Source organism: Camelina sativa, chromosome 20 (assembly GCF_000633955.1).
Source record: "Camelina sativa cultivar DH55 chromosome 20, Cs, whole genome shotgun sequence".
Taxonomy (NCBI): domain Eukaryota; kingdom Viridiplantae; phylum Streptophyta; class Magnoliopsida; order Brassicales; family Brassicaceae; genus Camelina; species Camelina sativa.
The window spans coordinates 2,317,320-2,332,067 of record NC_025704.1 but is presented as its reverse complement, the minus strand read 5'-3'; the positions used below and the strand labels follow the sequence as shown (position 1 = coordinate 2,332,067).

General features: G+C 37.5%; 4 protein-coding genes across 4 annotated transcripts; 3 read left to right on the top strand and 1 right to left on the bottom strand.

Annotated features, from left to right (window-relative positions):
- On the top strand, positions 2,099–3,932 carry LOC104768771 (syntaxin-31-like). Its single transcript, XM_010492810.1, has 6 exons — positions 2,099–2,434; positions 2,621–2,871; positions 2,959–3,101; positions 3,180–3,221; positions 3,322–3,519; positions 3,614–3,932. The coding sequence occupies exons 1-6, from the start codon at positions 2,212–2,214 to the stop codon at positions 3,771–3,773; spliced, it is 1,017 nt and encodes a 338-aa protein (XP_010491112.1). The 5' UTR covers positions 2,099–2,211; the 3' UTR covers positions 3,774–3,932.
- On the bottom strand, positions 3,959–5,471 carry LOC104768770 (chaperone protein dnaJ 49-like). The gene has a single exon (XM_010492809.2). The coding sequence runs from the start codon at positions 5,308–5,310 to the stop codon at positions 4,234–4,236; it is 1,077 nt and encodes a 358-aa protein (XP_010491111.1). The 5' UTR covers positions 5,311–5,471; the 3' UTR covers positions 3,959–4,233.
- LOC104768769 (probable zinc metalloprotease EGY2, chloroplastic) lies at positions 5,668–8,925 on the top strand. The gene is made up of 12 exons (XM_010492807.2): positions 5,668–5,971; positions 6,075–6,147; positions 6,262–6,402; positions 6,737–6,787; positions 6,875–6,985; positions 7,108–7,182; positions 7,277–7,382; positions 7,465–7,558; positions 7,657–7,810; positions 7,905–8,112; positions 8,213–8,373; positions 8,473–8,925. The coding sequence occupies exons 1-12, from the start codon at positions 5,811–5,813 to the stop codon at positions 8,725–8,727; spliced, it is 1,590 nt and encodes a 529-aa protein (XP_010491109.1). The 5' UTR covers positions 5,668–5,810; the 3' UTR covers positions 8,728–8,925.
- On the top strand, positions 10,369–13,622 carry LOC104768768 (anthranilate synthase alpha subunit 1, chloroplastic). The gene is made up of 9 exons (XM_010492806.2): positions 10,369–10,685; positions 10,872–11,056; positions 11,162–11,357; positions 11,793–11,944; positions 12,035–12,150; positions 12,240–12,486; positions 12,577–12,633; positions 12,715–12,948; positions 13,047–13,622. The coding sequence occupies exons 1-9, from the start codon at positions 10,502–10,504 to the stop codon at positions 13,455–13,457; spliced, it is 1,782 nt and encodes a 593-aa protein (XP_010491108.1). The 5' UTR covers positions 10,369–10,501; the 3' UTR covers positions 13,458–13,622.

The following is a 14,748-nucleotide window of genomic DNA, read 5'->3' as shown; positions in this document are numbered from 1 at the left end:
TTAATTCAAAACAATAATTTTACTTTGGATCATATATATTAAACATTCTATATGATTAAGTGATTATATATTAAAAAGAACATATGTGTGTGTGTTCTTATCCTAGCTAGTCAAAAAAGTGGAAGGTGGTCTCACATTGTAATGCCCACTTACATGCAATTCCCAATGATGTTACATGCACCATTAGTTTAATACACATAGTATTAATCAATTACTAGTAAAAAAACTATTTGTAGTTTATCTATTAAGCTAATACTGAATACAATTGATGAGAAATAAAGTTTCATACGACATAAGTTTTGGCAAAGGGTTTTTTTAGCTCTAACTCCTAGGTCAATGTCGTTTATCTGATCATCGAATTTTGTTTTGAAAAAATACCAAATCTTATAAGAAAATAAACACTACATGGCAAGCGAAAAATATTAATTTTGATTGCACATTACTAATTAATTTACTATTACTAAGCTTTTTATTGTATTTTTCGAAAGACAAATTACTATTACACTAAGTTAATTAACATCATGCGTTATCAAAAGTCAAACTACGGTTTAAAATATCTATCCTGAATGACATTGTTCAGATTGCGTAAGTTCGTTTTATGACTCCAATTGAATTCACCTTCGATTAAATTGGGGAATCAAACAAAACAAAAAAAAACAACATAAACTCTCATCTCTTAATGCATTTAAGATAAAACGATTGGTAAAGTGAGAGAATCAATACATTTATATTGCAAATTTTGGCTATTCACTAATAGATTCATTGATTAAAATTTACTAATTAGATTTGCCCTATGTTAAATATCATTTGTAAGTAAAAAGACATTTAAAAAAAAAATGAAAACTCGGGAAACAAGGGCATGAAATTGTGGCACGCTTAAAATGTTACTAAGCTAGACTCCTACGGCTCACGAAGCTTGGGAAAGCTTTCTCTTTTGATCTCACTGCCTCCACGTTTGTCGCTGATCCATCCAACATCAACCCCAAAACTTTTAAATTTCCCATTCACTTACAACTTTTTTTTTTTTTGACAACACCTACAATTTTTTTATTCTCGTACATTTTTTTGTTTCCTTATTTATAAAAACCCTCTTGGTACGCCTTTAACTAAATATATTTTTGTAAGAAATTATACACTTGTATTTGTATTCATCATTACAATCAACATCACCCAAACGGCAAAACCCTTCAAAATATACCTCAAAATTTAGTTTATCAGAATTGGAACCATCTTCGATCCATTTATTATTTTCATTAAACTATCAGTTATGACTTACTATTAAATCTTTACATAATTTCATCACGCAAAGCTACAAACGAGCGTGCAACTATTTGAGAGACGATCAGTGAGATTTTGTTTTATAAACTGAAAAAGGAACGTTACTTCTCACTGATATCACATCGGTAGTCGACTTGGTTACACAACCGTCTAATTGACTAAAGCCTTCTGTTCTCTTTAATTATTGCTCTATTTTTCTTCGTACAAGGAATACTACAAAACATGAACCAAATCTAGTTACTTAAGACACTTTATTCATGATGCGCATGTGCTTCCTTTGGTTGGTTTGGCTCTAATCTTGTGAGTTGTTGTGACTAAATCTTCTTAACGCTTTGGTAAAACTTCATAACTTACACAATTTACACTCCATCGTAATCAAACGTAAAATTCAGAGAAAAAGTGTTTCGAAACACCTCAACACCTAAAAGCTTAGGTCTCTTTCCATCTATACATGAGATACGGTTCCATCTTAGAAAAGTAAGTGTACATGTTCTTTGGAAAAAAAAAAAGGTATAACTTCATAACTTACACAATTTATAGGTAACATCTATAGCCATATCGTGATACAAATTAGTTAAGATAAATTTTACATCACTCAAAAAATTGACAAGAATATGTAACTTTTATAAAATTCTAAAAAGACAGGTACATTGTCATTATATAGATAATGATAATGGTCTGATGAATCTAAACACCACACTTTTCGGTTGCCAGATATTAAAACCGGAGACGGTTCAGTAAGAGAAAACAACAAGATGTTCGATGTCAAAACATAATAATGTCATGTAGTTTTGTTTATCAATTTCTTATTCTGTGTTCTTCCGTCCCTTTTTCTTCTCGGGGTTGATAAAAAATCAATCTCTCGTTCCTCTGAAAACGGGTGCCCCTCGTCTGACCAAATTCATCAATTTCCCGGTTCTTTTGATCCCTCCGATGGGTTCGACGTTCAGGGATCGTACGGCAGAGTTTTATTCACTGTCCCAAACGTTGAAGAAGATCGGAGCGATCCCGTCCGTTCATCATCAATATGAAGATGATCCGGCATCATCCAAACAATCACCTCCGGGATCTTCAAGATCCGAATTCAATAAGAAGGCTTCCCGTACCGGTTTAGGTCTCCACGAAACGTTGCAGAAGATCTCTAGGCTCGATAAATGTACGGTTCGAACTCAGATTTATTCTCGTCATCTTCTCCGCTGGAATCATGATTTTGTTATGTATTTGAAAGAGAATAGTCCCATGTTGCTTGCTCTAGAATGATCTTTAGACAATGTAGTGATTGCAATTTGAATACAGACTTATGAGTTTGTTTGTTCCTGCAACTGTTTTGATGAATCTGCAGTGGCAAAACAATCTTCGATTTTCAATGACCGGACTGTGGAAATACAAGAGTTAACTGTGTTGATTAGGAACGATATCACGGGGCTGAACATGGCTCTCTCTGATCTGGAAACCCTTCAGAACATGGAGATTGCTGATGGGAACTATTCACAGGACAAAGTTGGTCACTACACTGCTGTTCGTGATGACTTGAAAACCAGACTTATGGCAGCTACTAAGCAATTTCAAGATGTTCTAACTACCAGATCAGAGGTTCTCTATTTGTTGATTTGTAAGCTGCTTATTATTATCCTACAATTGGACAGTTTCTTAATTGAGAAATGTCTTGTTATAATGCAGAACATGAAAGCTCATGAAAACCGGAAACAACTCTTTTCCACGAAAAATGCAGTAGATAGTCCGCCTCAGAGTAATGCAAAGTCTGTACCTGAGCCTCCTCCTTGGTCAACTTCACCAAATCCTGGGAATTTACAACAACCACTGTGAGTTTTATTCAACAACTATTTCATAAGTAACAATTACTCTCATCTAAGTATGTTTTCTCTCCTGTCACTGACCAGATTGCCGCCAAATAGTGGAGCTCCTTCGGGTAGCCAGCTTAGGTATGTCTTAATTCCCATAACCTGTAACTTTTGATTGTGTTTGTCTTCCAAATCATGTATAAAAACATATGGTAGTTTTGTTCGTGTCATGCTAAAACAGACGTAGATCCGCGATCGAGAATGCTCCTTCGCAGCAAATGGAGATGGCCATGTTACAGCAAACAGTCCCTAGGCAAGAGAATTATAGCCAAAGCCGAGCGGTTGCACTTCACAGTGTTGAATCAACAATAACAGAGCTCAGTGGAATATTCACACATCTAGCTACAATGGTCACACAACAAGGAGAGCTAGCGATCAGGTTTTTAAACGTTTTTCATACCCAGGCCACAAACTCAACATGTTCCAAGTTGCAGGGAGCAGCATCTAACACATGTTATTTTTTTATGGAACAGAATCGATGACAATATGGATGAATCGTTAGTTAATGTAGAGGGAGCACGCAGTGCTCTTCTGCAGCACCTCACTCGAATTTCGTCAAATAGATGGCTCATGATGAAGATCTTTGCTCTTCTCATCTTGTTCCTCATTGTTTTTCTCTTTTTTGTGGCTTGATACAATACCATTTATCTCTTTGTTCCTGGTGTATCAAAATCCAGAGCTGAAATTTTGACTGTACACATGTTAAGCTTGTAAGCTTGTAGGGCTCCGTTTTTTGTGTGTGTGTGGAATTGTGGATACCGGAGTGTCAAAAAGATTCAATTCTTTTGCAAAGATTCAGTTGTATATTAACAGGAAACTTCTGAATGTAATAGCATTTAACTTTTGTTACACTACTCATGGAAAAATTCAAAGCAAAAGATAAGTATTATTCAGAAATAAGATATAATCACACACAATATGTTTCATACTAAAACATCTCAAGGAGCACAGTAATCAATGTATATGAGATCAAACTCTCTGAAGGAAATGCTCAGAAGTTAGCAAGTAGCATATCTATGTCTCAGAACAATCCAACCAAGTCTCTTGGAGTTTTGAGTATACTAACTTGGTGCTTCCCTCTGGCCAGGATGGTTTATGCAGCAGCTGAATCAAACCTCCTCATCATATCGCAGTGTGGCGTTTCACGTACAAAACCCCATTGTTGTCTCTGAAGCTCAAGCCGACAATTCTGACCGAGTATAGACAAGTAATCTCTATCAACCTGCTCCTCAACCCTCTGTCTCTCGTAACTATTTATCGGATACTCCTGCTCAAACTTGGCTGATCCAACAAAGTAATTAACCCCCCTATGAGTAGTGAACTTGTGCTCGTAATTATACGACGGAGAGAGCGAGTAAATTGGTTGAGAAGAAGGCAAAAAGTTGAGTAACAGTATGAACACAACAGGAAGCAACTGAAGAAGTACACGAGGATTGAATCCAGTATCAGAACCTTGGTTAGCTCCTCTAGTCGTTCCTCCACCAAAATTAAATGATCTGAACTGAGTAGTAGTAGCATGATTCATTCCACCACCACCACCAAAGAAGCTTCTGAAAATCTCATCAGCATCAAACTCATCATCGTAGTAGAAGCCGTTGTTTCTTCTAGCAGCAGCTCGGCGTGTTGGTTGATAAGAAGGCTCATCTGAACCACTGACGTCATACTTACGCCTAGTGTCTTCGTTGCTTAAGCATTGAAACGCCTTAGAGACTGATTTGAAAGCTTCTTCAGAACCAGGAGCTTTGTTCTTATCGGGATGAACTTTTAAAGAGAGTTTCCGATACGCTTTTCTCAAATCTTCTACTGAACATGTGTTCCCTAATCCAAGAATCTCATAGTAATCCTTCTTCGATTTTATCTCCCTCACGATCGCCCGTTGTTCTTCCGTGAAAGACGATGACGACGACGATGAAGAAGAAGATCCACGTTGACGAAGAGAAGAAGGTCGATCCGACGGCGGCTTTGATGACTCGTTAGCGGCAGATCCAGGCGAATCCGCTGGTTCATCGGATTGGTTATTCAGATCGGAAACAAGATCATCGATCGGGAGAGATGGATCAAGACGACGAGCTTTCTCGAGAAACTTCAAAGCGCGAGATCGATCTCCTGATTCAATCGCATCCTTGCCGATTTTGAGGCATTTCAACGCGTCGTCTTTGTTACCATCCATTTGATTCAACGGGAAAGCGAAATTTCCCGATGAGGACTATCGGAAACTCTAGAGGAATTAGGGCTTCTCGCAGCGATCGGAGTTCATCTGAGATTGTCGCTGCTGAGTCCTCTTCCACAGAGAGAGCTTTCTGCTTTCAAGCCCTTCTAGATAATAAAAGACTTGATTGCACGAAAACATGCGTGACGTTTTTGTATATTATAAGTAAAGAACATTGTGTCGTTTAAATAAAGTAACATGTATGCGGTTTTGGATTATTAAGATAAGAACTTCATGTCGTTCGGAATTGGTGAAAAACGACAAGGCGTTATTCTTGGAAAGAGCTCCGCCAACGGATAAATGAAAGATCCTGTGTCCTCCAGCGATTAAGAACCACGAGGACACACACACAATCTGAAATCGTCGTATAAAGTATCTGAAGGGTTTGTAATAATGACATCAGGGTTTTGATCGGAGAACCTAAAAGTTTCGGCTTTTTTTGAGAATTTTGTTCTTAGGACATGAATCTCGCGGTGGCTAGTTATAGCGGCAATTGCGGCGTCTTGTCGCAATGCAGCTCATGTTGTAGTAGTCTTCAGTTTCAGCCTTTTGTAGCTACTTCGAGTCTCAATTTTGGGCAGACAGGAACATCTCGAAGGAAGAGGGATCTGAAGCTTGAAAGGTTTTCATATTGTTTTTTATTCATCTTTGTCTTTTGTTTAATTCGTGAGCACTACTACTATTGCTTCTTTGTCTACTCATTCTGGCGGCTTTTTGAACTTCAGAGTTTTCAGAAAGAGAGAGACTTTTGTTAGAGCGACGGAGACGCAAACAGAACCAGAAGGCAATAATGATGAGGTATTTGCTTTTGTATTGCTTAAGTACCAATGTGAATTCTGTATATGATTTCCAATGTTGTGGATATTTTTGCTTGGCTTATCTGTGTCTGAGTTCATAAGTTCTTCTTTGCAGGATAATAATGGTGAAGAAGGCAAAGAGACTTCAGCTGATGGTCCTCCTAAACAAATTCCTACTGAGTTGAATTCACAATCAACAGTTGTGAATGAAGCGCCGGGGAATGAGGAGGAGAACAAAACTCAATTCAAATCTCAGGTACTGGTTTCTTCTTACTTGGAAACTGATGCATCCATGGTAAAATTGAAGCTCAACTTGTAAGTTTTGTTTCCAGACTAGTAATCTGGTTAGTGAAACGTCAAAGTAATTGAATCAAAGGTGAATGACTGAATGTTATTTGAAAGCATTGCTTAATTACTTTAGATGGCTTTTTGTTTGAACCGTAAGCAATTGTTACATTTGATTCTGAATCTTATGTGTCTAAATAACCTTATTTCCTGTAATATTGATTTAATAGCTCCCATTGTTCATATATGTAGTTTCTTGGTTTTGTTTCTGAATGTGTTGTACTCTTCTACTGCATTTGAAATAGGACGGTGACAAAGTAGAAGTAAGCAGCGGTTCTCCTCTTCCGGGTGTGAATGTAAGTATTATCAACAATGTTATTTATAACAGCGGCAGCTTAATGCTTTCTGTTTTTTATCTTTCATAAAAAAGTTGTTGTGAACAGCCATTACAATTGGATGATTCCATGAGACTTCCCAAGGAAACCATTGACATTCTCAGGGGACAAGTATTCGGGTTTGACACCTTCTTCGTAACAAGTCAAGAGCCATATGAGGTGAGTCAGTGAGAACCTCATCAGTTTTTTTTCTTAAGGTTACTATCAACTTTGCTTTTAAACATATTATGAAACATGAATAAGAGATTCTGAGTTTGACGTTTCTGAGACAATGTTGGTAGGGTGGGGTATTGTTCAAAGGAAATCTTAGAGGCCAGCCTGCTAAAAGTTATGAGAAGATAAAGACGAGGATGGAGGTAGCAATTCTGCTTTTTGGGTTTTCTTAACTTTGATCGTTGACAAGCACATGCTGTGACAAAGAGTAATAATATATTGCTCATCTATCTGCAGAATAATTTTGGTGACCAGTACAAGCTTTTTCTCCTCACCAATCCTGAAGATGATAAACCTGTGGCTGTTGTTGTTCCAAAAAGGTCCTTAGAACCCGAGACAACAGGTATATATTGCTATATACTTCCATGTTATAAGGATCTTTCTCAGATTATTAAGTTTTAGCTGGAAACTACATATAATTGCAGCTGTCCCTGAATGGTTTGCTGCTGGTTCTTTTGGATTGGTGGCATTGTTTACATTGTTTCTCCGTAATGTGCCCGCCCTACAATCCGACTTACTGTAAGAACATCTTGAACATGTTTTCTCCAGAGTATATTATACTTCCAAATCATCATACTGAGTAAAAAATTTCCTCCCTACCATGAATTTAATTGCAGATCAGCATTTGACAACCTTGAACTGTTGAAAGATGGCTTACCAGGAGCTCTTGTCACCGCTCTTGTCCTTGGAGTACATGAACTCGGGCACATTTTAGTTGCAAATAACTTAGGGATAAAGCTTGGTGTTCCATTCTTTGTTCCAAGTTGGCAGGTGAAGATGCAATGTTCTATTTGAAAGAAAAGGAACCTCCTTTCACCTGAAATTTGTTTTTTTAGCCATTTGATGGACATGTTTTAGATGGCAGATAGGCTCGTTCGGTGCTATAACAAGAATCAAAAATATCGTAGCCAAGCGAGAAGATCTTTTGAAGCTTGCAGCTGCAGGACCTTTGGCTGGCTTTTCTCTAGGCTTGATTCTGTTTCTTATAGGGTTATTCGTGCCTCCTAGTGACGGCATTGGCGTTGTAGTTGACGCATCAGTGTTTCATGAATCCTTCCTCGTTGGTGGTATTGGTAAGCTTTTTAACTCTTAATCAAATATGATAAGTGTTGAAGGCTGAATCTGGAGTGTTAAATCAATGTTTAAGCATTTCTCCCTCTTTTGCTTTTATAGCAAAGCTCCTACTCGGTGATGTACTCAAAGATGGAACTTCAATATCTCTTAACCCACTTGTGATCTGGGCATGGGCTGGACTTCTCATCAATGGCATTAACAGCATCCCTGCGGGTGAGCTAGATGGGGGCAGAATAGCTTTCGCCATTTGGGGTAGAAAGGTAACACATCAATTAGAATGTCTTGAAAAAACTTATAATGTCTTTGTGCTGGATGTCTTAACACGTTAATTAGATATGTCTTTCAAATGATTTTTTCAGACAGCAACAAGGCTCACAGGTGCCTCCATAGCGCTTTTGGGCTTATCAGCGTTGTTCAGTGACGTGGCATTCTACTGGGTGGTTCTGATATTCTTCCTGCAGCGTGGACCGATTGCGCCGCTGGCTGAAGAAATAACGACGCCTGATGATAAGTATGTGTCTCTAGGAATCGTGGTTCTGTTTCTCTCCTTGCTAGTGTGTTTGCCTTACCCATTTGCTTTCACTGGCGGTGAAGCCATGATGATAGGCTTGTGAAGTGACTCGTATCATCATATACATATACAGAGCTCAACAAAGTAATCAGAGATATAGTTGTAACTTTTTGTTTTGGTCTCTAAGTTATGTTCAACACTTGTTTTGGTTATGTGCTATATTTTGACTGTCATGGAAGCAGCTTAGGAAACAAACCAAATTTCTCTCAAAAAGATAAACTAATACTAGTTTTTTCAATTACGTTTGGTATTGTCAATCAAGATACGTAATATTGTAACGTTGGAAGGTAAATGATAGAACAAAAGCACATGCATTTCATGTGGATGGATTTGAATTTGGTTGGTAGCAAACCAAAGCAACCTTTCAATTTTGGGCACATAGTCATACTATGATTGTTGTTTGTTTATTCGAGGAAAGGTCAAAGAATCTAACATTCGTAATCGTACTACTAATATATAATTGACTGAAGAAATTAAAAGACATCACTATCAGCTTATTAAATATATACATGGTAAAGAAGTAGTATTGTTGATATTCCGCTATTAGGCATGTTACCAACTAGAGCTTTTTTAGTTTGTTGAATAAAAAATTGAAAAATCCATACTTACACGATTGTCTTCTAATTGGGGCGTTCATAAAGAAAGACTTTTCAATACTTTTGAGAAAGACGACGGTTCTTCGTATCTATCGGTGGCTGCTATTGGCTTATGGAACTGACTGGTGCAATCTTTGGTGAAAGACATGAGTTCGCTTTTGATGAAGGTTGTTGATTTTATTACACTGCAACAACAACAAATGATAACAGTTGTTCTCCACCCAAAACGTAGGGTGGTTTTGATTTTTGATGATCGGTCTTATCTATAATTTTTTTTTGGTTCCGAATCGAAAAGTGAATGAACTTTAGTCAAAAACAATAATACATATATACAACCACTTATAAATAACTTTTTTTTTTTTTTCACATACAACCAGACCAATAATAATACATATATACAACCACGTACAATTTACAAATGACCACTATAATACATACAAATTTAGTCAAGAAAACAATCACAAAACCAACTGTACAATTCCACCAATTCACCCTAGTCAAAATTAGAAAACAACACACAAGGAAACTAATTTATCTTTTGTTATTGTTCTTAAAATCATAAAAGTCATATAAGCTATTATATATTCTCACCATTAGTAGAGTTTTTTTCTTTTTCCCTTAAACAATAGACATTAGGGATATGACCATATCTACTTATCTTTATGAATTTTATCCCATTGAGTTTTTTTTTTCCCGTTTTTCTCATGCCATATATATGGCTCAATTTTTGAAGATATTTCTACCTTTTAAAAAAAGTTTAAACTTTGATATATATGGCTCAAGTTTTGAAGATAATTATATCTTTTTAAAACTTATACTATATTTTAGGCAAAGTGTATGTCTTTATCGTTATTTTCTGAAAACCAAATTATTTCTAAACAGGGTTTTGCTTCCCAGCCATCCACTTCTTCCTACAGTAAAAAGATAAAGACATGCACTGGTGCACGTGACCTTGATACAAAAAAAAAATGGAAAAATACAGGTAAGGGGTAAAAAAGTAAATTCACAATAAGTATCACATGGTCATCATCTTTATAAATAAGCCATCTCCTGAATATTTTCATTCGTCACTCACTCCAATAGAAAAAAATACTTTAAAACAAAATAAAATAAAAATTCACTCTTTTAGCCGTCACCTCTGAATCTTCTTCTTCTTCTCCGGATCTTTTTCAAACATTCCGGCCGCCGCATCTCAACCGTAACGGTTAAACCACCAACACGATGTCTACCTCTATGAATGTAGCCACTATGCAACCATTGAGTTTCTCTCGCCGGCTTGTCCCTTTTCGTGGACTCTCTTCTTCTTCTTCTGTGACCGTTACTGGATATTCCGGTCGAAGCTCCGCTTACCCGCCTTCTTTCCGTTCGATTAAATGCGTCTCTGTTTCTCCGGAAGCTTCAATAGGTATGAAAAAGCAATGCTCTTTGTCCTTTTTTGGGTTTTGGATTTTGTTTTGAGTTTTAGTGATATTATAAAATGCGGGAAAAATTGTTGAACTTTAAGCTATAAATTTCAATTCTTTTGACTAATTTGATTTGGGAATGTGAAATCAGTTCTGTGTATAAAATTTTAATTGGTTACTTATTGCAGTAAGTGATACAAAGAAGTTGGGAGATGCTTCTAAGAGTACAAACCTTATACCAATCTACCGTTGTATATTCTCTGATCAGCTTACTCCTGTTCTTGCTTACCGTTGTTTGGTCAAAGAAGATGACCGTGAAGCTCCTAGCTTTCTTTTTGAGTCTGTTGAGCCTGGTTCTCAGATGTCCAGCGTTGTAAGTTTTTTCAATCTTTCTTTTTGTACAAGGTCTTTGTATATCTATCTTCTTTTTAATCTGTTACTAACTGTTTCTTTGTATGTGGATTGTTTATAACGATAGGGTCGTTATAGTGTTATTGGGGCTCAGCCTGCGATGGAGATAGTGGCAAAGGAGACTAAAGTTACTGTAATGGATCACAAAAACGAAACCATGACTGAGGAATACGTCGAAGATCCAATGGAGATCCCTAGACAAATCTCCGAGAAATGGAACCCTGATCCTCAACTAGTTCAGGACCTTCCTGATGCTTTTTGTGGTAAGATATTTTTGTCTTTGATTTGTTTGTTAATAGTTAACCTTAAACGAATAAAGCCACTGCTTTTATGGACTGGGGAATTGTAACAAGCTCCTGCTTTTTGAATTTGTTAATGTCAAGTTTCCTATATCAAAACCAATTAGCAATTAATGCAGGTACCCTGTGTTCTTTATATGCCATACCATATTAGATCTTCAACTTGTTAAGTATTGAGCTTTCCCCTTTATTGTGCTGGTCTTTATCTGAACATTCTATCCCTTATGTGATCTAGTTTGCCTTGTACCTTTTTCCCCCTTAAAACAATAGTCTCTGATTCACACCTTTCTGTTCTTGAATGTCCTTTCTTGCACTATTAGATAGAAGATTGATTGACCTTAGTGTCCTTTCTTTTTCCTGGAGTGTTGTCTCTTAACAAGATTTTCTTTATCATGATAGGTGGGTGGGTTGGTTTTTTCTCGTATGACACAGTTCGCTATGTCGAGAAGAGGAAATTACCATTTTCAAAGGCCCCTGAAGATGATAGGAACTTGCCAGACATGCATCTTGGTCTTTATGACGATGTAATTGTATTTGATCACGTTGAGAAGGTATTATTACTTTTGTTACCATCCATGTTTTTGATTAACCTGTGAAATCTCCTAATTTGGTGATTTTAATGTTCCGTACTATTTCTACAGAAAGCGTATGTTATTCATTGGATTAGACTAAACGGGAGCCTTCCTTACGAGAAGGCATACAGTAATGGAATGCAACATTTGGAGAACTTGGTGGCCAAGTTACACGATATTGAGCCGTAAGTATCTGTTTCCCTCATTTTAGTTTGTGAACTGTCATCTGGTTACCATCCTTAAAAGTTGGTTTTGTTTTCCGTTGTCTTTACAGGCCAAAGCTGGCTGCAGGTAACGTGAATCTTCAGACACGACAATTTGGGCCGACGCTTACAAACTCGAACGTGACATGCGAAGAGTACAAGGAGGCTGTGGTCAAGGCCAAGGAACATATACTTGCAGGAGACATATTCCAGATCGTGCTGAGTCAACGTTTTGAGAGGCGGACATTTGCAGACCCCTTTGAAGTTTATAGAGCACTAAGAGTTGTGAATCCAAGTCCGTATATGGGTTATTTGCAGGTTGGTGTTAGAGAAAACTTTTCTTTTAAAACTTTGGTTTTGTATCTGTGGTGAATAAACCATTAATGTTTTATTTGTCCTCTTAATCAGGCTAGAGGATGTATTATGGTAGCATCAAGTCCAGAAATTCTCACCAAAGTAAAGCAGGTAAAAGCTCTCTTATCTCAAAGTTGCATAAAATCTTAATAACATATTTGACGCTAACCTTTATATCATATTTTCAAGCAGAACAAGATAGTGAATCGGCCATTAGCAGGAACCAGCAAGAGAGGGAAGAATGAAGTTGAGGATAAGAGATTAGAGAAGGAACTGCTAGAGAATGAAAAGCAATGTGCTGAGCACATCATGTTGGTTGATCTTGGTCGCAACGATGTTGGAAAGGTTGCGAAATACGGATCAGTCAAAGTAGAGAAGCTTATGAACATCGAACGTTATTCCCATGTTATGCATATAAGCTCAACGGTAAGTTTTAATTAGATAACCAGTAGATCAAATATCTAAAGTCTCACACATAATGAATGTGTTCCTTCATATCTTAAGTTATACTTCTATGTGTGTAGGTGACAGGAGAATTACAAGATGATCTGACTTGCTGGGACACACTACGTGCGGCATTACCAGTGGGAACAGTTAGTGGCGCACCAAAGGTCAAAGCCATGGAACTAATCGATGAGCTAGAGCCAACAAGGCGTGGACCATACAGTGGCGGTTTTGGTGGAGTCTCCTTCACTGGTGACATGGACATTGCTTTATCCCTCAGGACAATCGTTTTCCCGACAGCATGTCAATACAATACAATGTACTCTTACAAGAATGCCAACAAACGCCGTGAGTGGGTGGCTTATCTACAAGCTGGAGCCGGTGTAGTAGCTGATAGTGACCCGCAAGACGAACTCTGTGAGTGCCAGAACAAAGCCGCTGGTCTTGCTCGAGCCATTGACTTGGCCGAATCTGCATTTGTTAAAAAATGAAGGTGCCCAAGAAGAGAGGTTTACTTCTTCGAGACATCGAAATCATGTGTATAAAACAGTTACAAGCAGAACAAAGCTTTATTTTCTTTCTTCCCCTTTTTTTTTTTTGTAATGTGAGAATTGCAATTAGACTCAATTAATATGAAGGCTCCGAATTAGACAAGAGAAGTAAAACCATAGGGAAAGGAAGAGACTTGAGTTGATACCGAACTCTTTTTTTTAATGGATCCGGTAAAGAACCGGTCCAGCTGAGTAGTAGGAAACCATGGAGAAAAAAAGTCTTAAAACAACATATTTTGTAGTGGTAGAGTAGTGGGAATAGAGACTAGATACAAAGTAGAAGAAACACGATAGAGGTGCGGGGGCTATTAAGCTATTCTCTCACAAACTTCAACCTGCTGTTCATAATCATCAACTGAGGAGGCTCTTCTTTTCTTTGTATGACGAGGAGGGTAAGCTGCTATTGTTATTGGTCTTGGTGCACGGGGTGGTTTTGGGTCGTCCATGCTATCGAAATCCAAAGCCCACTTGACCACCTGTAAAGACGAGAAATAGAGAGAGAGTCAGAGAATGCATCCATGGATAGGATGTCAAGTGAACATGAGAGAGAGAGAGAGAGAGAGAGAGAGAGATAAAGACTTACCAAAGACTTTCCATGTAAGAGAGTGTTAGTCAATGCCTTTTTAGCGTTTTTAGCATCTTGATGTTCGCAAAAGTCAACATAAGCGATAGAACCACGCTGTCCATTATCATACAATGGAAGGTCAACACTCTTGAGCTGCATAGACATATATAAACAAGAGGATGGTGGTTTCATGATTCATGAACAAATCCATCCGAGAGATGCTTTGTATTCATGAACAAATCCATCCGAGAGATGCTTTTATGTATGATTTTTAAGTCTGCATACTGTATTAGTATTGTAATAATACTAATAATAATATCTAATCAATCTAACAAAAAAAATGTAACAAGAAACTAACCCTGACACTCAGAATCTGCTGTCCCTGCTTCAACAGTTGAGTTAAATGCTCCTTCAAACTCTCATCAGTTGTCTTGGAGCTCAGATTCCAAACATGAAGAACATTTGATTTCTTAACACCTATCCTCCTCGACCTGTAAGCCGGAAGGCTGAAACAATAACCAAACAATATTATAAAATCGATTTCTTGCGGAAAACTCTAAAGTTTGAAGATATAACTGTTCCCGGCCGGGAAACCACTACTCTTACATATTCTTTGGCTGATAGATATATAGAGTAACGAGGAGAAGAATCAGACGTGAGAGAGAC

Excerpts from the sequence above, each read along its gene's own strand:
- LOC104768771 (XM_010492810.1), top strand. The coding sequence starts at position 2,212 with ATGGGTTCGACGTTCAGGGATCGTACGGCAGAGTTTTATTCACTGTCC. Across the intron at positions 2,435-2,620 it reads GATCTCTAGGCTCGATAAAT|TGGCAAAACAATCTTCGATT; the intron begins GTACGGTTCGAA and ends ATGAATCTGCAG. Across the intron at positions 3,222-3,321 it reads CCTTCGGGTAGCCAGCTTAG|ACGTAGATCCGCGATCGAGA; the intron begins GTATGTCTTAAT and ends ATGCTAAAACAG.
- LOC104768769 (XM_010492807.2), top strand. The coding sequence starts at position 5,811 with ATGAATCTCGCGGTGGCTAGTTATAGCGGCAATTGCGGCGTCTTGTCG. Across the intron at positions 6,403-6,736 it reads AAACTCAATTCAAATCTCAG|GACGGTGACAAAGTAGAAGT; the intron begins GTACTGGTTTCT and ends CATTTGAAATAG. Across the intron at positions 7,383-7,464 it reads CTTAGAACCCGAGACAACAG|CTGTCCCTGAATGGTTTGCT; the intron begins GTATATATTGCT and ends ATATAATTGCAG.
- LOC104768770 (XM_010492809.2), bottom strand. The coding sequence starts at position 5,310 with ATGGATGGTAACAAAGACGACGCGTTGAAATGCCTCAAAATCGGCAAG.
- LOC104768768 (XM_010492806.2), top strand. The coding sequence starts at position 10,502 with ATGTCTACCTCTATGAATGTAGCCACTATGCAACCATTGAGTTTCTCT. Across the intron at positions 12,151-12,239 it reads AAGTTACACGATATTGAGCC|GCCAAAGCTGGCTGCAGGTA; the intron begins GTAAGTATCTGT and ends TTGTCTTTACAG. Across the intron at positions 12,487-12,576 it reads CGTATATGGGTTATTTGCAG|GCTAGAGGATGTATTATGGT; the intron begins GTTGGTGTTAGA and ends CCTCTTAATCAG.